Source organism: Hemitrygon akajei, chromosome 6, assembly GCF_048418815.1.
Source record: "Hemitrygon akajei chromosome 6, sHemAka1.3, whole genome shotgun sequence".
Classification (NCBI taxonomy): domain Eukaryota; kingdom Metazoa; phylum Chordata; class Chondrichthyes; order Myliobatiformes; family Dasyatidae; genus Hemitrygon; species Hemitrygon akajei.
This window is the reverse complement of record NC_133129.1, coordinates 177,746,718-177,767,191: the sequence shown is the minus strand read 5'-3', so window position 1 is coordinate 177,767,191 and position 20,474 is coordinate 177,746,718. Positions and strand designations below refer to the sequence as shown.

Sequence of the window (20,474 nt, the reverse complement as noted above, 5' to 3'; positions counted from 1 at the left end):
TCTAACTCTCCCTCCACCCTCCATGGTCCAGCTGCCCATCATCCCACACCTCAGTCTGGTTCCACCCACCACCTTCTAGCACCTGTCTTCCTCCTCTTATACTGGCCATCTCCCCTTTACACTGGGCAGGTTTTTAGATAGGAAAAGTTTAGCGGAGAATGGGGAATGATAAAGGGAATGGTGGGAGGAGGAAGAAATTACCGGAAATTGGGTTACCCCAGGTCAGAGGTCTTCCTTCCCCACCCCCCCATTCCCTTTATCATTCCCCATTCTGACTCCCCTTCTCTTTCGCTTTACCTGCCCATCTCCTCCCTCTGGAGTCCTTTCTCATATGGTCCACTCTTATCAATTCCTCCTTCTTCAGCTCTTTACCTTGTCCACCTATACCTGCCCAGATTCACATTTCATCACCCACCTTCCCCCTCACCTGGCTTCACTTATCACCTGCCAGCTTGATCTTCTTCTCCTCCCCCACCTTCTTTTTCTGGTTTCTTTCCCTTAACTTTTCAGCCCCGATGAGGGGTCTCAGTCTGAAATGCCAACTGTTTGTTCATTTCCATAGATGCTACCTGACTTGCTGAGTTCCTCCTGCATCTTGTGTGTGTTACTCTAGCAATGCCTATGTTCATCTGGTATTAAATATAGTATATGATATGTGTTTGTTTTAATGTGTGAATGGAGGAGGGAGCTGAAAATGTTAAAACATTCTCCAGCTGTGCAGTGATACAATGCCAATATAAGATTCATGGATCAAACAATTATTTATTGTTTGGGGCGGCATGGTACTGAAGTGGTTATTGCATCGCTTTAGAGTTCTCCCTGTAACGATGAGGGGTTTCCTCCGGGTGCTCTGGTTAATTGGTCACATGGGCGTAATTGGCAGTGCAGGCTTGTTGGGCCAGATGTGCCTGTTACTGTGCTGTATCTGAATTAGAATTAAATAATTATAAGCCTAAAGTGAATATCATCTAGATTTGTTGAAGATCCAAAGAAATTATTGCATGAGGATGTCTTCTATCTGTACCAGTGCTAAGTATTATAATGGGACATTTTGGGCCCCATATCTAAGAAAGGATGTGCTGGCATCAGAGGGGGTCGAGAGGAGGGTTACAAGAATTATCCTGGAAATGAAAGGGTTAATGAATGAGGGGCATTGATGGCTCTGGGCCTGTACTCACTGGAGTTTAGAAGAATGAGTGGGGAATCTCAAGAAAGCCTATCAAATATTGAAAGGCCTAGATAGAATGGGTGCTGTGGAGAGGATGTGTCCTACAGTGAGTTAGTCTAGGAACAGAAGGTACAACCACAGAATAGAAGAATGTTCATGAAGAACAGAGATGAGGAATTTCTTTAGCCAAAGGGTGGTGAATCTGTGGAATTCATTGCCACAGACTGCTGTGGAGGACAGTCATTGGGTATATTTAAATTTGAGCTTGATAGGTTCTTGTTTAGGAAGGAAGTTACAGGGAGAAGGCAGAAGAATAAGGCTGAGAAGGAAAATAAATCAGCCATGATAGAATGGCAGAACTGACTCGGTGAACTGAAGAGCCTGTTTCTGTTCCTATGTTTAAAGTATTGGACTTTTAGTCAATGATTATGATGATAATAATAATATGTAATGGATGTCCTTTTCCCTTTTTCTTTACAAGTAGCATGGTATAAAGTATAAATGCGGTATTGAGGTCTGTTTAAAGATTTTACAGTGGTAGCAACCCAGATTCAATTCTGCTATATACGTTCTTCCCATGACTGTGTAGGTTTCCTCCACATGCTCCAGTTTCCTCCCATATTCCAAAGACGTACAATATGTGTTAGGGTTAGTAAGTTGTGGATATGCTATGTTGATGTTGGAAGCACTTGTGGGATGCCCCCAGCAGTTCCTTAGACTGTGTTGGTCATTGACCCAAACAGTGTATTTCCATATATATGTTTTGATGTTTATATGACCGACAAAGCTCATCGAGATGTAAACTTTGTGATCTATGTAGTCTGCTGTTTGAGTGTTTGTTCAAGATGAAAAATTGAAACTAGATGTTTTGTTGCAGTCTGTTGCCCGAATATCCAGTGTTGAAACAGATGGGGAGAAGGGACCCTGATACACAGCCTCAAGATAAAACAGTGCCCCCTCTTTGTATGAACCAGGTAAGTGTGTCTACTGGTAGCTAAAGTGAAGGTCCAGTGGAATAGCTGAAGAGCAGGAAGTCTTCAAGCTTACTGGCCAACATTAATTTCTCTGTTCACACCCCAAGGCTGCTTCATTGTTCATTTACACTCAGTGGCCAATTTATTAGGTGCAGGAGTGGAACCCAGTGTTGTCTTCTGCTGCTGAAGCTTATCCATTTCAAGGTTTGACGTGTTGTGCATTCAGAGATGCTATTCTGCGCACCATTGTTGTAATGCGTGGTTATTTGAGTTACTATTGCCTTCCTGTCAGCTTGAATCAGTCTGGCCATTCTCTTCTGACCTCTCTCATTAACAAGGAGTTTTCACCCTTCAACTGGGCAGTAAGAAAGCTTAGTAATTTAGCGTGATGCTATTACAGTGCCAGCAACTTGAGTTCAGATTCTCCCCCGCTATCTGTAAGGAGTTTCTATGTTTTTCCCATGACCATGTAGGTTTCTTCTGGCTGCACCAGTTTCCTCCCACATTTGGGTTAGTAGGTTAATTGGTTACATGGGTGTGGTACAGGTTCATTGGGCTGGAAGGGCATATTACTGTGCTGTATCTCTAAAGAAATAATCGTTTAATGTATTTTCTCTTGTTTCCCCCCTCTCTCCACAGCCCTGAACAACCACCTTGGGCCTGCAAGTGGAAGTGGCTCAGGAAAGCACTGAAAATACTATTGTAGTATTACAGCTGAAAAATGAAACTGTAGCCAGGGACCATTTCTGTAGTGGGAGCTTAAACTCAGGTTTATATAGTGTGAATAGAGAATTTTCAATAAGAATTTGAAATAAAGTTATGTTTATTACACTTTTATTTTGACCCAAAACAGTTTTGTAAACTGCCTTAAAGAGACTGTAAATTGTAAATAGAGATTGCATCACCTTGCTTGCAAAATTCATGATATCATAAGAGAATGAAACATAACCAGAAATTGTAATTTATAAATTGTGTACACTGTTTTGAGTGTGGTTTCCACTTGGGAGCACACAATGAAGATTCAAGTGTGTTTAAACACACTGTGGCTTTGGCAAGCAGCTGCTAAACTGTGAATATTAGATTTTCTCTGTGTTTACTTTAGTATATGGATTCAGGAAAGGTTTACAATTAGTGTTGCATTCACCGTACTTTATTACCTGTCTGTGAAACTGCATTTGGAATGCTTTTTTTTTGTAAAGACCTTTTGAAAAGGTGGCCTTTCTCAATTTGATTAGCTAGAACTATTAATGGATTGTAGAGGTATATGAATTCTATTTTGTTATTTATGTATTAAATGTTTTAAAAAATCTTGAGGAGTAATCACCGCTAATGTCAAAAACCTGTTTTGTAAACTTTAGTGTAGAGTACTGCTGCCTATCTCTGTACCTGCAGCAGTGTGTTTAAATGGCTCTTCTCAGGAATAAATTTATTTGTGTACAACACAGAAATCCTTCACTCTTTTCACTAGGGAATGGAGATATGATTTATTTCACTGAGAGGGTGTTACATAAAATAAAGGGGTAGAGATTTTTGTAGACCCAAAGTAAAGAAAATTGGGATGCATTTCAAATATCAAGGATCAACTTTATTCACCATATTCATTTACATGTATTAGGTATTTGCTGTGGTGTGTTGGTCAGAACACGACATGCAACCACATAGAACAACAATAAAGAATAAAGAAATGTATAAAAATAAAGTTAGAGGTTAAGTATAGATATGGAATAAAATGTGCCTAAATGTATAAATACCAGGATGTATTTGCAATGTAAACTGCATTTTAAAAACGCAAGAGATTCTGCAGATGCTGGAAATCCAGAGCAACACACACAAAATGCTGGCGGAACTCAGCAAGTCAGGCAGTACAGGTAGAGAGGAATAAAGAGTTGACCTTTCAGGCCAAGATCCTTCATCAGGACAATATTATAAAAAGTAGTTTAAAGTGTTTGCAGTGCAGTGATAGACAGTGGGAGAGACTAACTAGATTAACCGTTGTAAGGATTATATAAACCAGATATAAAGGCAAGTGTGAGATTTCTGTCGTGAGTAAATGTGTAAATCTGGGTGCTAGCACGTATATGGATTGGCCAGCAATTCCAGTAAGGTATTCCAATCAGTTCCAGTAAGGTATTGCTCAATATTTACTACCGGTCTAGCATAGCTGTTTAGCAACCACTATAAACTTTGCTTAAATACACATACCAGTGTAAATCATGTGAGCCTTTATTACAAGCATCCCAAATTGCCATTTTCCTTTCATCAGAGATCACATGGACATCTATATAAAGTGTACCACAAATATAGTGGATTAGAAAGCTACCTGGTAAAAGAGCACAGAGGTACATAATCAGGGTGTACTTCTTCGTCCCATTCCAAGGCTAAAATGATAGCAATAATCTGACATGAATACTGATACTTTGTTGGATAATCTTTTCTTAATAGTCACTTAACCTTTGGAGCATAAACAGAAACACCTGAATGACCAGTCACTGCATCTTTTGAACCATCAGGGTTGTGATTTCAGGATTGCTACCCATGCCATGTGCTAGAAACAGGAAGATCATGCAATTTTTAACACGTGGCTAAGGAGTTGGTGCAGGAGCAAGAGCTTCAAATTTTTTGGATCATTTGGCTCTCTTTTAGGAAAGGTGAGACCTGTACAAAAGTGTCAGTTTGCACCTGAACTGGAGGGGTCTAATATCCTAGCGGAAAGGTTTGCTAGTGCTGCACAGGGGGAAGGGTGGGGTTTAAACTAGAGTTGCAGGGGAATGGGAACCAGAGTGGTTGTGGGAAAAGATGTTGTTCAGCCTACATACAAGGTAAGAAATTAAAAGGTGGAGTATGGTGGGACTAATGTTCTGACTGCATATATTTCAATGCAAGGACTATTGTAGGAAAGGTGGATGAGTTTAGGGCACCGTTCAATATTATGACACTGTAGTCATTCGTGAGACTTGGTTGCAGGAGTGGCAGAACTGCCAGCTCAATGTTCCGGGGTTCTGTTGTTTTAGACATGATAGTGGGAGGGATTAAAGGGGAAGGGACATTACTGAGATTACTAGTCAGGGAAAATATGGCAGTGTTAAAAAGAATGGAGAGCTCATCTCGTGAGTCATACTGTAAAAGTGCGAGATGGGAAAGAGTTTGTCAAATATGTTTCCAATGGAAGTCCCAACTAGCGAGAGTGCGACACTAGATCTCCTATTTATAGAACGAGACAGAGTAGGTTACAGAAATTTGTGTAGGGGAACACTTTGCATCTAGTGATCATAATGCAATTTGTTTCAAGGTAACAGAACTGGATAGGTCTGGTCCTCGGGTTGAGATTCTAAATTGGAGGAAGATATCAGAAAACATCTATCAAGTGTGGATTGGGACAGGTTGTTTTCTGCCAAAGGTGTATTTGGTAAGTGGGAGGCCTTCAGAAGTGAGATTTCGAGAGTACAGAGTTTGTATGTTCCAGTCAGAATAAAAGGCAAGGATAGAAGGTTTAGGGAACCTTGCTTTACAAGAGCTATTGTGGCCCTGGTTAAGAAAAAGGAGGTGCATAGCAGGCATAGGCCAGAAGGAGCAAATGAGTATAAGAAATGCAAAGGGACACAAGGAAATCAGGAGGGCTAAAAGAAGGCATGAGATTGCTCTAGCAGACAAAGTGAAGGGGAATTGCAAATGCTTCTACAGATACAGTATATTAACAGCAAAAGGATAGCAAGGGACAAAACTGGAAGATTGGAGTGGTCACCTATGCATGGAGCCAAAAGAGATGGGGGAAATCTGAAACGGAATTTTGCATCTGTATTTACTCGAGAGATGGGCACAGAGCCTAAAGAAGTGAGGCAAAGCAGCAGCGAGGTTATAGACTGTATACAAATTGCCGAGGAGGACTCGACAAGGTGTTGTGAGAGGCTAGTGTAGAAATTGCAGGGGACCTAGCAGAGATATTTAAATTGTTCTTGGCCACATGTGAGGTGCTGTTAGATTGGAGGATAGCTAATACTGTTCAGTTGTTTTAAGGAAGTCTATAAGAATAAATGAGGAAATTATAGGCCAGTGAGCCTGAGATCAGTATTGGAGGGTATTCTAAGGTATCAGATATATATCCATTTGGATAGATGGATGATTAGGAATAGTCAACTGGACTTTGTGCATAGTAGGTTGTACCTAACCAATTTTTTGGGAAAAGTGAGCAGGAAAATTGATAAAGGCAAGGCAAGGATTTTAGCAAGGTCCCACATGGGAGGTTGGCTAAGAAGGTTCAGTCACTTGGCATTCAAGATGAGGTAGTAAATTGGATTAGACATTGGCTTTGCGGGAGAACTCAGAGACTGTACACTAGCAGTGTGCCACAGGGATTGGAGCTGGGTCTGTTGTTTGTCAACTATATCAATGATCTGAATGATAAGGTGGTAAATTGGATCAGCAAATTTGTGGATGACACCAAGATTGGGAGTGTAGTGGACAGCAAGAAAACTTTCAGCAGGATCTGAACCAGCTGGAAAAATGGCAGATAGAATTTAGTGCAGGTAAATCTAAGGTATTGCATTTTGGGAGGATAAACCAGGAAAGGAGTTAAAAGTGAATGGTTGGGCAACTGAGGAGTATGGTAAAACAGGGATCTAGGAATACAGATCCATAATTTCTTGAAAGTGGTGTCAGGTAGTAAAGAAAGCTTTTGGCACATTGGCCTTCAAAGTCAAAATATTGAATAAAGAAGTTGGGATATTACTTTGAAATTGTAGAAGATGCTGGTCAGTCTTCAGTTGGAGTATTGTGTGCAGTTTTGATCATCTACCTCCAGGAAAGATGTCAATAAGATTGAAAGAGTGCAGAGAAAATTTACAAGGTTTTTGCCAGGACTTGAGGACCTGAGTTACAGGGAAGATTTGAGCTAGGATTTCATTCCCCAAAATGTAGAAGAATGAGGGAGATTTGATAGAGTAAAGTGGTTCATTTTGGTAGGTCAAATATGGCAAAATATAGTATTAATGGTAACACTCTGGCATTGTGGAGGATCAGAGGGATCTTGGGGTCCGAGTCCATCGGACTCTCAAAGCTGCTGTGCAGGTTGACTCTGTGGTTAAGAAGGCGTACGGTGTATTGGCCTTCATCAATCGTGGAACTGGATTTAGGATTTATGTTTTAATGTGGAATGAGCTGCCAGCCCATCTGTAGATATGGGTCTGATTTCAATATTTAAGAGAAGTTTGGATGAGAACATAGATAGGAGATGTATAGAGGGCTATGATCCATGTGCAAATCGATGGACTAGACAAATTAATAGCTTTGTATAGACTAGATGGGTTGAAAGGCTTGTTTTGTGTTATAGAATTCTGTGACTCTGCAGTGTATGTATCTTATAATTTATAAACCATAATCAGGTTTCAAGACTCCAGTGCTCTATAGGGGAAAAAACAAGTTTGTCCAACCTCTCCTTATAGCTAATATTCTCTAATATTTCTAATATTCTTTAATAATTCTCTTGAACACAAGTGACTCCGCAGATACTGTAAATCCAGAGTAACACACACACACACAGACACACACAATGCTGGAGGAATTCAGCAGGTCAAGCAGCATCTATGGAGAGGAATAAAGAGTCGCTGTTTCAGATCCTGATGAAGAGTCTCGGCCCAAAATGTCATCTCTTTATACCTGCTGAGTTCAGGCTGACACCCTTCATCAGCACACCTCTGAGAATCCCCAAGTTCCTTTAATCTAGTCCATCTCTGTCTCTCTCCAAATGCATGATGTCTTTTGTCTGGAATCTTATTTCCTCCTTTAAATCCATTCAGCCTCCATTGCCTTGAGTAATACAGAATTTTACAAGTTTGCTAGTAGAAGTAATTTCTTCCCATGCTGGTCTTGAATGTCTTACCCTGTATCCAGTGATGTGACACACTCTTCTGGATATTGCATCATGCAGGGGAAACTTTCTCCCTCCACCCTGCTGTAGTTCTATGTTTCAGTGAAATCAATCTCTCATTCTTCTAAACTCCAGTGAATGTGGGTGTAGTTGATTCAAGTCTTCCTTGGACTACTGCAGTCTCAGGAATCAGTCGGTGAATCTCACTGTGCTCCCTCTATGTTGAAAGGACCACAAATGCACAAAATACCCCAAGTGATCTTACCAAGGCCCTGCATAATTCTTGTTCTCACTCTTGTACAAAGACCATTGTACAATTTAAATTGGTTTATTGTTTTCACATGTACTGAGGGACAAAGAAAAAACTGTTTTGCATGCGACCCGTGCACGTCATTTCAACTTAGTACACTGAACTGATACAAGGGAAGACAATAGCAATGGAGAATATAGAGTTGGAGTTAAAGAGAAAGTGCAGTGCAGGCAAAACAATAAAGTGCAATGTCATTACAAAGTAGATTGAAATCAAGTGTCCATTTTATCATACTAGGGAACTACCAATAGTGTAAGTGTGGGATAGAAGGTCTCCTTGAGTCTGGGTATACATGCTAGAGAGAAGGTTCTTGGGAAACTGAAAGGTCTAAAGGTAGATGTGTCACCTGGACCAGATGGTGTGCCCTCCAAAGTTTTGAAAGAGGTAGCTGAAGAGATCATGGAGGCATTAGGAATGATCTTTCAAGTATCATTAATTCTGGAATGGTTCTGGAAGTCTGGGAAATTGCAAATGTCACTCCACTCTTCAAGAAGGGAGATTATAGGACAGTTAGTCTGACCTCAGTTGTTGGGAAGATGTTGGAGTTGCTTATTAAGGATGAGTTCTCAGTACCTGGAGGTACATGATAAAGGTGCCACACATGAGGCCGCTTAAATAGGATGAAATAGTGGCATATCTAGATAGCAGTGATAGGATTGGGCCGAGCCAGCATGGATTTACCAAGGGTAAATCATGCTTGACTAATCTGTTGGAGTTTTTCGAGGAAGTAACCAGGAAGTTAGACGGGGGAGATCCAGTGGATGTAGTGTACCTCGATTTTCAGAAGGCATTTGATAAGGTCCCACATAGAAGATTGGTGGGTAAAATCAAAGCTCAGGGCATCGGGGGGAAGGCATTGACATGGATAGAAAACTGGTTGGCAGATAGAAAGCAAAGGGTAGCGGTGAATGGGTGTTTCTCGGAATGGCAGGTGGTGACTCGTGGGGTGCCACAGGGCTCGGTATTGGGACCACAGCTGTTTACCATTTACGTTAACGATTTGGATGAAGGCATAGAAAATAACATCAGCAAATTTGCTGATGGTACTAAGCTGGGTGGCAGTGTGACATGTGATGAGGATGTTAGGAGAATTCAGGGTGACTTGGATAGGCTGGGTGAGTGGGCAGATACTTGGCAGATGACGTTTAATGTGAATAAGTGTGAGGTTATCCACTTTGGGAGTAAGAACAGGAAGGCAGATTATTATCTGACAGGTGTAGAGTTGGGTCAGGAAGAAATACAAAGAGATCTCGGAGTCCTTGTTCATCAGTCACTGAAGGTGAATGAGCAAGTGCAGCAGGCAGTGAAGAAGGCTAATGGAATGTTGGCCTTTATTACAAAGGGAATTGAGTGCAAGAGCAAGGAAATCCTCTTGCATTTGTACAGAGCCCTGGTGAGACCACACCTGGAGTATTGTGTACAGTTTTGGTCTCCAGGGTTAAGGAAGGACATCCTGGCTGTAGAGGAAGTGCAGCGTAGATTCACGAGGTTAATTCCTGGGATGTCTGGACTGTCTTACGCAGAGAGGTTAGAGAGACTGGGCTTGTACACGCTGGAATTAAGGAGATTGAGAGGGGATCTGATTGAAATATGTAATATTATTAAGGGATTGGACAAGATAGAGGCAGGAAATATGTTCCGGATGCTGGGAGAGTCCAGTACCAGAGGGCATGGTTTGAGAATAAGGGGTAGGTCATTTAGGACAGAGTTAAGGAAAAACTTCTTCTCCCAGAGAGTTGTGGGGGTCTGGAATGCACTGCCTCGGAAGGTAGTGGAGGCCAATTCTCTGGATGCTTTCAAGAAGGAGCTAGATAGGTATCTTATGGATAGGGGAATCAAGGGATATGGGGACAAGGCAGGAACCGGGTATTGATAGGAATTGATCAGCCATGATCTCAAAATGGCGGTGCAGGCTCGAAGGGCCGAATGGTCTACTTCTGCACCTATTGTCTATTGTCTATTAATAAGTATGAGCCCATGGTATTACAGGAAAAATTCTAGCATAGATAAAGCAGTGGCTGATTAGCAGGAGGCAGAGTGGAAATAAAGGGAGCCTTTTCTGGCTAGCTGATGGTGACTAGTGGTGTTCCACAGGAGTGTGTTGGAACTGATTCTTTTCATGTCAATGATTTGGATGATGGAATTGATGGCTTTGGTGAAAAGTTTGCAGACAATATAAAGACAGATGGTGGGGCAGGTAGTTTTGAGGAAGTAGGTACAGAAAGAGTTGGACAGATTAGGAGAATGGTAAAATAAATGGCAAATGGACTACAGTGTCAGGAAGTGTATGGTCATGCACTTTGGTAGAAGAAATGAAAGGGTTGAATATTTTCTAAGAGAAAATACAAAAAAAAAACTGAGGTGTAAAGGTACTTGGGAGTCCTGCAGGATTCCATAAAGATTAACTTGCAGGTTGAGTCTGTAGTGAAGAAGGTAAATGCAATGTTAGCATTCATTTCAAGAGGACTAGAATATAAAAAAAAGCAAGGATGTAATGTTGAGACTATAAAGCACAGGTGAGTATTGTAAGCAGATTTGGGTCCCTTAGGATAGATGTGCTGAAACTGGAGAGGGTTCAAAGGAGGTTCATGAAAATGATTCCAGGTTTGAACAGCTTGTCGTATGAAGAGTATTTGATAGCTCTGAGCCTGTATTTACTGGAATTCAGAAGAATGTGGGGTGACCTCATTGAAAGCTATCGAATGGTAAAAGCCCTTGATAGAGTGGATGTGGAGACAATATCTCCTATGGTGGGAGAGTCTAAGAGCAGAGGACACAACCTCAGAATAGAGGGTTGTCCTTTTAGAATGGAGATGAGGAATTTCTTTAGCCAGAGAGTGGTGAATCTGTGGAATTCTTTGGCAGCTGTGGAGGCTAATTTATGAAGGGATACGGGTAGAAGGCAAGAGATTGGGGGGAGGAGTAAAATGGATCAGCTATGAGAAAAGGTGGAGCAGACTCGATGGGCCAAATGGCCTAATTCTGCTCTTATATCTTATGGTCTTACGCTTTTAGTATTGTGCATTTTCTGCTCGATGAGAAGTGGGTGGTGTCTTTGATTATACTGGCTGCTTTACCAAGGCAGTGAGAATGTAGACGTGGTCCAATCAGAGGAGGCTGGTTTCTGTAATGAATTTTAACCATAACTCTCTGCAGTTTCTTGCAGTCTTGGACAGAGAAGGTGCCATACCAAGTCATGATACATCCATATAGGATGTTCTCTATGTTGCTCCTACAAAACTGGTAGCATCTACAGGAACATGCCATATTTCCTAAGCCTCCTGAGGGAGTAGCGGCTTCTTGGCCACTATGTGGTTGGACCATGACAGGCTATTGATGATGTTCACTCCTCAGAAATTAAAGCTTTCCTCTATTTCCATCTTAGCATCATTGTTGTAAATGAGAGCACGCACATCTCCAACCTTCCTGTCGTCAATGACTTCTTCTCCTTTACTGGGAAACATTGCAACCATGACACCAGGCTATCTGACTCATCGTTGCTGAGATTCAGCTCACTATGGTGGCATCATCTGCAAACTTGTAGTTGGACTTTCCTGTATATTCACTTTCAGACCTGTGTACAGGTACACCCACGTCCCTTTGTACATCAGCATTCCCCATCTCTACTTACATTGTACTCTGCCTTTCTGTTTACTGACCAATATGATAAGTTTACATTTATTCATCATGGGTACATCTACATGGTGTGCTTTTGCAGGAAAGCAGCATCCATCATCAAGGAACCTCGCCATAAATCTGTGTCAATTTATTACCTGCAATCCCATGTGATTTCATTCCGCATACTATCTTATTATAGGGAACTTTATCTAAGGCCTTCTGAAAGTCCAAATACGTCATGTCTGTTAGGTTTTTCTTGTACAAGGGACACCTATATGACAGAGGAGAGTTGTGTTCCTAGAAAACTGTCCTTATTGCAATTTGCATAACACAAATTTCTGTCATCTACATATATCAAGAAACAAGGGTTGAAGAAATAAAGTTTGTATTTACTTATTTCCTTTTTTTCTCATAAATTCCATGAGTTTGAATTTTATTATGTATCGCAAATCTTTGGGTAGTGATTTATGAATCTCCAGTACCCAAATGGCCATTAATACAGAGGTTGCCGGTATATTTTGGCAGTCAAAATCAGGAAGTTCCAGCGGGTTTATCAAACATGAAATCTCTCATAGATACATGTAGACTTTGTTTCATGGCGTTGATGTTTTCTAAGTGTCCTGTTACCCTTTATAACAGTCTGTAACATGTTCAACGTAACATACATTGGTCTACTGCAGGGGTTCCCAACCTGGGATCCACAGACCCCTTGCTTAATGGTAGGAATCAGAATTATTATCACTGACTTATTATAAATTAACAAAAAATTTTTAAAAAGTGTGAAAAATTGGAATAGTGAGGTAGTGTTCATTGGTCCATTCATAAATCAGATGGCAGAGGGGAACTAGCTGTTTCTGAACTGTTGAGTGGGTTCTTCAGGCTCCTGTACCTCCTCCTGGATCAATGATGTAAGTAAATTTATTATCAAAGTATGTACATGTTACCATATACTACCATGAGATTCATTTTCTTGCAGATATTTACAGGAAAAATAAAGAAATAAAATAGAATCAATCCACAAAAGGCCATACGCAAAGACTGACAAACAACTATTGTGATAAAGAGAAATTGTGCAAATTAAAAAATACAGAGAAAATGAGTTGCAAGGAGTCCTTAAAAGTGAGTGTAGGTTGTAGAATCAGTTCAGAGTTGAGGCGAGTGAAGTTAACCACACAGGTTCAGGAGGGTAATAATTATTCCACAACCTGGTGGTGTGGGACCTAGGTTCTGCCCAATGATAATAGTGAGAAGAGAGCATAGCCTGGACTGTAATGGTCCTTGAATGGATGTTGTCTTCTTGTGGCAGTACTCCATAAAATTATACTCAGTGGTGGGAGGGTTTTGTCAGTGGTGGACTAGGCTGTGTCTACCAGCTTCTGTAGTCTTTTCCGTTCCTGGACATTGGTGTTTCCATGCCATGATGGTAGCAACGAGATGAGGGCATTTCCCAGACAATGAAGGTACTTAAAGGTGGATGTTGCCTTCTTGAGGTACCACCTCTTGAAGGTGTTCTCAGTGGTAGGAAGGGTTGTGTTCATGATGGAGCTGGCTGAGTCTACAACCTTCTGCAACTTCTTGCAATCTTGTGCATTGGTGGTTCCATACCAGACTGCAATTCAACTAATCAGAAGGCTCTCTATCATACATCTGTAGAAATTAGTATTTGTAAATATGATTGAAATTTGGGGTTCTAGTTTCCACACCTTGAGAATGTGAGGGACACTGAAGTGGGTGCAGTGAAAGTTAGGATGAGCGATTTCTACTTCAGAGTTAGACAGGAGGATCTCAGGATTCCTGGAGTAAAACCATTGAGAGGAAATGTGAGAGAGGCTGACAAGATCATGATGGCCTCTTACTGGATGAACTGAGCTGCGCCCATTGTCAGATGTAGTAGAGCTCACTTAAAACAAGAAACCTTACCCTAGTGGTGATAATTTGGAAGTTCCTGCCTGTAATAGTGAGGGAAACTGTCAATGAGGGTTTTCAAAAGAATAAACACAGGAGGAAATCATTTACAGGGCTCTGGGGAAAGTCTGGGATTAGAAACTTCCTCTGCAGACAGATAAATAAGGAAGTGTGGATTATTTTGGCTTAAGGTTGAAAGTAAGGCTAGCATGTTTGAAAGGCCAGATTTAGCATACAGTTTTGATCCTAACTCTGCTTCTCTCGTTTTCCATTCTCTGTTCTCGTTCCTCCTCCCTCCTTCTCTTTTCTTCATCTGCCCAATTCTGTCTTTGTTTTCTTTCTTGATCCACCGTCCTCTCCTATTAGATTCCTTCTTCTTCGGACCTCTACCTCTTTTACCTTTCACCTGCCAGCTTGTACTCCTTCCTCTTCTGGCTTCTGCCACCTTCCTTGCCAGTCCTGATTTGGTCTGAAGCCTCTTATTCCTCTTCATAGATTCTGCCTGGCTTGCTGAGTTCCTCCAGCACTTTGTGTGCATTGTTTGAACCTAAATGGTGATTATCAGAATCAGATTTAGTATCACTGATTTATATCACGTGAAATGTACTGTTTTGCAATGACATAAAATTACCATAAATAAATAGTGCAAATAATGCAGAGTAAGATTGCATTCTTGGGTTTATGCACTGTTCAGAAATATGATGTTGTATAGGAAGAAGCTGTTCATAAATTGCTGCATGTTCATAATTTGAACATGCTCAGAGTGGTGAGGTCTTAAATTAGTGCATCTCATCCATATTTTCTAATGTGAAGGACATTGTAGCTGGAAAATTCAGGGAGGGGGACTGAAATTCTAGACCATGTTAACATTAAAACAAAAAAAGGTTTTAAGCATCTTAATATGGGTACCACCTAATACTGTATATCCCAGGTGACATAGGCTCCAACAGGTGAGATCAACATATTATTAAACTTTAACTGGCCAAATTTTCACTGCTGAGGGTTTATAAGGCATAGCTCAGACTGCACCCTCTGGAGTGTTGTGAGCAGTTTTTGGGTCCTTATCTTAGTGAGGATGTGCTGACATTAGAGAGGGCCCTGAAGAGGTTTGTGAGAATGATCCTGGGAATGAAAGAGTTAACGTATGAGGAGCTTTTGACGGCTCTGGGGCTGTACTCACAGGCGTTTAGAAGAATTGTGGGGGGGGGGGGGATCTCATTGAAATCTATTGAATATTGAAAGGCCTGGATAAAGTGGATGTAGAGAGGATGTTTCCTGCAGCGGACAAGTCTAGGACCAGAGGGCACAGCCTCAGAATAGAGGGGTGTCTAATTAGAACAGAGCTGAGGAGAAATTTCTTTAGCCAGAGGGTGCTGAATTGTGGAATTCATTGCCACAGACAGCTGTGGAGGACAAGTCACTGGGTATATTTAAAGCCAAAGTTAATAGTTTCTTGATTAGTAAGGGTGTCAAAGGTTACGGGGAGAAGTCAGGAGAATAGGGTTGAGAGAAATAATAATCAATCATGATGAAATGGTGGAGCAAACTTGATGGGCCAAATAGCCTAATTCTGCACCTATATTTTTATGGTCAAAGCTGAGATGCCAGATAACTGGAGGACAGCAAATGTGGTATCTTTCTTTCACAAAGGGCAGAAGGAATAAGTTCGTAACTCTAAGCCTATCAGTCTGACATCAGTGGGAAGAAAGTTTCCAAGGGGCAGATTTACTCAAAGGTAGTCAGTGTGGCTTTGTTGGGAGAGATCCTGTCTGAACAATTGGAATGAATCTAACATAGAACAGTGCCGGTCCTTTGGCCCACGATGTTGAGCTTATAACCTACACTAAGATCAATCCCTTCCCTCACACATTTATTGGAGAGTAATGTGTGTTGAGAGCAGTATAGCTGATATAGTCTATATGGACTTCAGTAAGGCCTCTGTTAAGGTCCCACATGGAAGCCTGGTCCAAAAAGATTAAAGCCCTTGGGATTGAAGGCAAGTTGGCAAATTGGATCTAAAACTGGTTTGCTGATAGGAAGCCGAGAGTGATTGTGGAGAATTGTTTTTGTGACTGGGATATTGTGACCTGCAGTGCATAACAGCAAACAGTATTGGAACCCTTGCTGGATACATGAACAACCTGGATTAGAATGAAGAAGGTATCACCAGTGGCTATATTTCATGAGGAGTTTGAGGAGATTTGGCATGTCACCAAATTTCTGTCGATGTACTGTGGCGAGCATTCTGATTGATTGCATCACTGTGGTATGGAGGGGCCGCTGCACAAATCCGAAACAGCTGCAGATGGGTTGCGACAGCTCCATCATGGGCACTAGCTGCCCCAGCATCGAGGACATCTTCAATAGGAGATCTATCCACCATTAAGGACCCTCGCTATCCAGGACATGCCCTCTTCTCATTACAACCATCCGGAAGAAGGTTCGGAGCCTAAAGGTCAAAATTTTAGGAATAGCTTCCATCAGATTTCTAAAAGGAACGTGAACCAATGAACACTAGCTCACTTGTTGCCCTCTTTTCGGCTACTCATATTTTATAATTCTTATTGTAACTTATACTAATCTTTTACTGCGTTGCACTGTACTGCTGCCACAAAACAACAAGTTTCATGACATATGTCAGTGATGATAAACCTGATTCCGCATGATTCAAAAGTTTGTAGATGACACAAAAACTGGAGGAGTTGTGAAAGTGATAAGTATTCAAGATTCAAAATACATTTCCTATCAAAGCATGTCTGCAGTATACAACCCTGAGATCGTCTTCCTGCAGACAGTCACAAAACAAAGAAACACCATGGAACCCATTCAGAGAAAGCATCAAACACCCAATGCACAAAAAAAATTGCACAAAGAGCTAAAAATGTGCAAATAACACACAGAATAGTAAACATCAAACCACAGAGTCCTTGAAACAGTCTGCTCCACCATTATTTGCAAAATGGCCAGAGCAGTGGCGGATGGAATTAACCCCAGTAAGTGTGAAGTTTGGGAGGATTAATCAAGGCAGGTCACTCAAGGTAAGGCTGTTGGACATTTTGAGGATTTAAAGACCTTGGAGTAACACACACAAAATGCTGGAGGACCTCAGCAGGTCAGACGGCATTGATGGAAAGGAGTAAACGGTTGACGTTGCAACAGATTCTAATGAACGGTCCCAGCCCAAAATGTTCACTCATTATTCCCTTACTTGCTGAGTTCCTTCAGCATTTTGTGTGTGTTACTCTGGATATCCAGCACCTGCAGAATCTCTTGTGTTTATGATGGGCCTTAGAATCCTGAAGGTGGCAGCACAGGTAGATAAGCCTTGGAGTCAAACGGGATATTAGACCTTTTCAGCTGGTATTCAAGATTGTTTTATGTCATTTCCAGTACACAGGTGTAAAGGAGAACAAAATAATTGTTACTTTGAGTCTGGTGCAGCACAAAAAGAAAATGCACCAAGCTAAAGACACAGTAATAAAAAAACACGATAAATATAAATACATAATATGGCTTATATATACTTATACACATACATAGATTGATTATATGAACATAAATAGACACTAGGCACAGGAGTATTTGTACATAAGGTGACTTTGACAGGAAATGATAAAGTAGTGGAGGGATGGGTTAGTGGGTGGAAGTGTTGATCAACCTTACTGCTTGGGGAATGTAATGGGGCCTGGTAGTCCTAGTTTGAATGTGTGAAGCCCCCTGTCTGATGGTAATGGGACAAACAGTCCATGAGCAGGGTGAGTGGCCTTCATGATAGTACTGGCCTTTTTCTGGGTCATAGAATATATGAGCAGTGAGTTTGTGATACCTATTGGTCGAGCCACAGATTCAAAATACAATTTATTATCTGTGGCAGATAGTAAATACTGCTGCAGTTTTCTTTAGCACGCAAAAAGGAATGAGGTAGTTACACTGGGAAGGGTTTAGAGAAGATTTACAACAATGCTGTGTGTGACTGGTGTTTCAACTCGGAGAACAGACTGGAGAGGCTGGATTTATCTTCCTTAGTGCAGAGGCCGGGTGGGGGCTGATTGAGGGAAATAAAATTATGAGGGTAATAGGCAGCGTAGATACAAGAAAATTTCCCCATAACAAGAGGTCAAAAACTGTAAAGTTTAGCATGGGGGGGGGGGGTTCTGAGGCGAGTTATCTCACAATTGCAATCAATTAACTTTGTGTTATTCGTGCTATGCAATTAGGCATGTGAGTCCCACTTTATAAATCGTAGGAGCGAGTACAGGTCTAATTAGCGCTAGTGCTTCGTTTGGTCGATACTGGTGGGGTTACAGATTCCTCGGGATAGCAATGGCAACAGTGCGAGAGATGGCGCAGGTGTTGAGCCTGAACCTGCATCCAGCGGCTTTCAGCCCGGCGGTCAAAGCAGGTACGAGTCCAAACTTACAAAGTATCACCTAATGCAAAATCCACAATGCCGAATTCTTAGATCGCATTGCCTCACCTTTTCCCTTACTCCGCCCGTTATTACTAAGTTGTCTTGTCTCGTCCCTTCCGGGCGTTCTGCAATAACAGGGACTTCTTTTGATCACAGTGTTATCATTCAAGGTTAATGTTTAAATGCAGGGAGAGTGTTCAGTAACTTATGCAATCTGCTGCTGTCCATAAAGTCATTTGTAATTGCAAACACGCACACTGACCCTCCGCAGCCCCTCCCTCCCACTCCCCGTTCCAATCTGCGGTAGGTTTGCATTCCAGCCTCCTGTTTGTCCACGCCTTGTATTTACAATTTTCTTCCGCGCGTCACCGGCTCTTGACTTTCAAACCTTTTTTTTCCCCCCTCTTTCTCACACGCTCGGGCCGGGAACTTTCCATGCTCCTCACGCCGTGAAGGATGTCCGATTCACGGCATGGCGCAGTCAGGTGAGTGAGTGGGTGGGGGGGGAGAGGAGCCGACTCGCCGCCGGGTTGGGGGATGGGCGAGACTCCGTCTGTGCCCGTGTCTCACTCACCCGCCCTTCTCCTGAGGCGTGAGGTGTGTGTGGTGGGGGAGAGCGGTCGGTGGTCAAGACTTGAAGCTGCCCCCGACACCACCGCGAGTGAACCCAGAGTCTTTCGCTGGCAGGACCCCCGGGTGATGAACGCCCGAGCGCCGGTTGCTGACTCTCCAGCTGATGGGAGGGTTACACTTCTGGGGGTTAGGGGAGTTCCCAGGGTCACAACGTTTCCAGCAGACCCAAATGTCCTAGACCGTTTAACTATGAGCCGTAGATCCTTCTGGTGAAGGAAGAGGAACTGAATTTACCTCAGATTTAAAAAAAATCACTGTCCCACAGTGTGAAATCTGCCGTGCCCCGGAGCAAATGGGTGTTGATGTAATTTAACAGCGAATACAGTTGGGGTTGCTTTGTATATTTAATCAGTGCCTGGATCCGAAGGAATGAAGGGAATCGATACTCGTTTGCCCTCCCAAGGGTCGTGCGTTGGCTGCTCGCCGTGGATAAATGGTGCTGGGTAGCACGCAGAAGGGTCTCGGCCCACAACTCTTTTCCCATAGATGCTGTCTGGCCTGCTGAGTTCTTCCAGCATTTCTGTGTGTGTTTTGCTTTGGTTTTCCAGCATCTGCAGATTTTCCAGCGTTTGTGATAAACGGTGCTGGGGTTGGGACACTCAGTGAAAGTGGTAGAGTTTAACATGGTAGCAGCAGCGGGCAGGGAAACATCACCCTTTCTACTGGATATGTCTGTCTTCAGTGGTTCTTTAAGGCGCTTAATTTTCAGATGCCTTGGATTCTAGTTTAGATGAAAAAAAGTAGACCATTTTGCCGCATGCGTCTGTTCCATTGATCAGGTTCAAAATAGTTTATTATCATAAGCACAAAGATCATGGGTGACTTTTTAAAAAAAACATTTTCCCCCCCATCTCTCCCTGCTCTCTCATTCCACAAGTCTATGCCCTGAATGCAATGACGTAGATCTCTGGGGTAGAGAATTTGAAAAGTTTGCCATGATTGAGCTGACAAGCTATAAGATGAGTAGAATTAGGCCACTTGGCCCATTGAATCATCTGTCATTCCATCATGGCTGATTTATTATCCCTTTCAACACAACTCCTGCCTTCTCTCCATAACCTCTGATGCCCTTTCTAATTAAAAACCAGTCAACCTCTGCTTTAAATATACCCAATTACTTGGCCTTCACAACACCTGTGGCAATGAATTCTACAGATTCCCCACCCTCTGGCTAAAAAAAAAAAAAAATTCCTCATATCTGCTCTAAAGGGATGACCTATTCTGAGTCTGTGCCCTTTGGTCCTAGTCTTCCTTCACTATTGGAAGCATCCTCCCCATGTTCACTCCATCTGGGCCTTCATTGCAGTCCTTCTATACCAAGTACATGTTACTGTGGATGTGGTTTTGCCACAGCCCAACATGGTCATACTGCACAAAAACAGGCCCTCCAGCCATCATCTCCATGATGGCCATCAAATGCCCATTGCGATAACTTCACTCATCACAAGCTGATTCCAGAAACTATGGACTTGTTTTCAAGAACTTGTTACCTTGTGTTGTCAGTTTTATTTATTACTGTTTTTGTATTTGTACAGTCACCTGTTGTACCTTGGTTGTCAGTCTTTGTGCAGTTTTTCATTGATTCTATTGTA

At 42.1% G+C, this 20,474-nt stretch overlaps 2 protein-coding genes across 3 annotated transcripts in view; both read left to right on the top strand.

Annotated features, from left to right (window-relative positions):
* Positions 1–3,582, top strand: part of LOC140729716 (uncharacterized) — a 92,711-nt gene extending 89,129 nt beyond the window's left edge. For both annotated transcript variants that reach the window (XM_073049827.1, XM_073049826.1), the window contains exons 18-19: positions 2,046–2,142; positions 2,782–3,582. In XM_073049827.1, the coding sequence (XP_072905928.1) occupies positions 2,046–2,142; positions 2,782–2,787 (103 nt within the window). In that variant the 3' untranslated portion in view covers positions 2,788–3,582. The remainder of the gene's footprint in view (positions 1–2,045; positions 2,143–2,781) is intronic.
* A 14,996-nt stretch (positions 3,583–18,578) lies between these two features.
* Positions 18,579–20,474, top strand: part of depdc7a (DEP domain containing 7, paralog a) — a 56,936-nt gene continuing 55,040 nt past the window's right edge. The window contains exon 1 of the mRNA XM_073049825.1: positions 18,579–18,734. Within this exon, the coding sequence (XP_072905926.1) occupies positions 18,722–18,734 (13 nt within the window). The 5' untranslated portion in view covers positions 18,579–18,721. The remainder of the gene's footprint in view (positions 18,735–20,474) is intronic.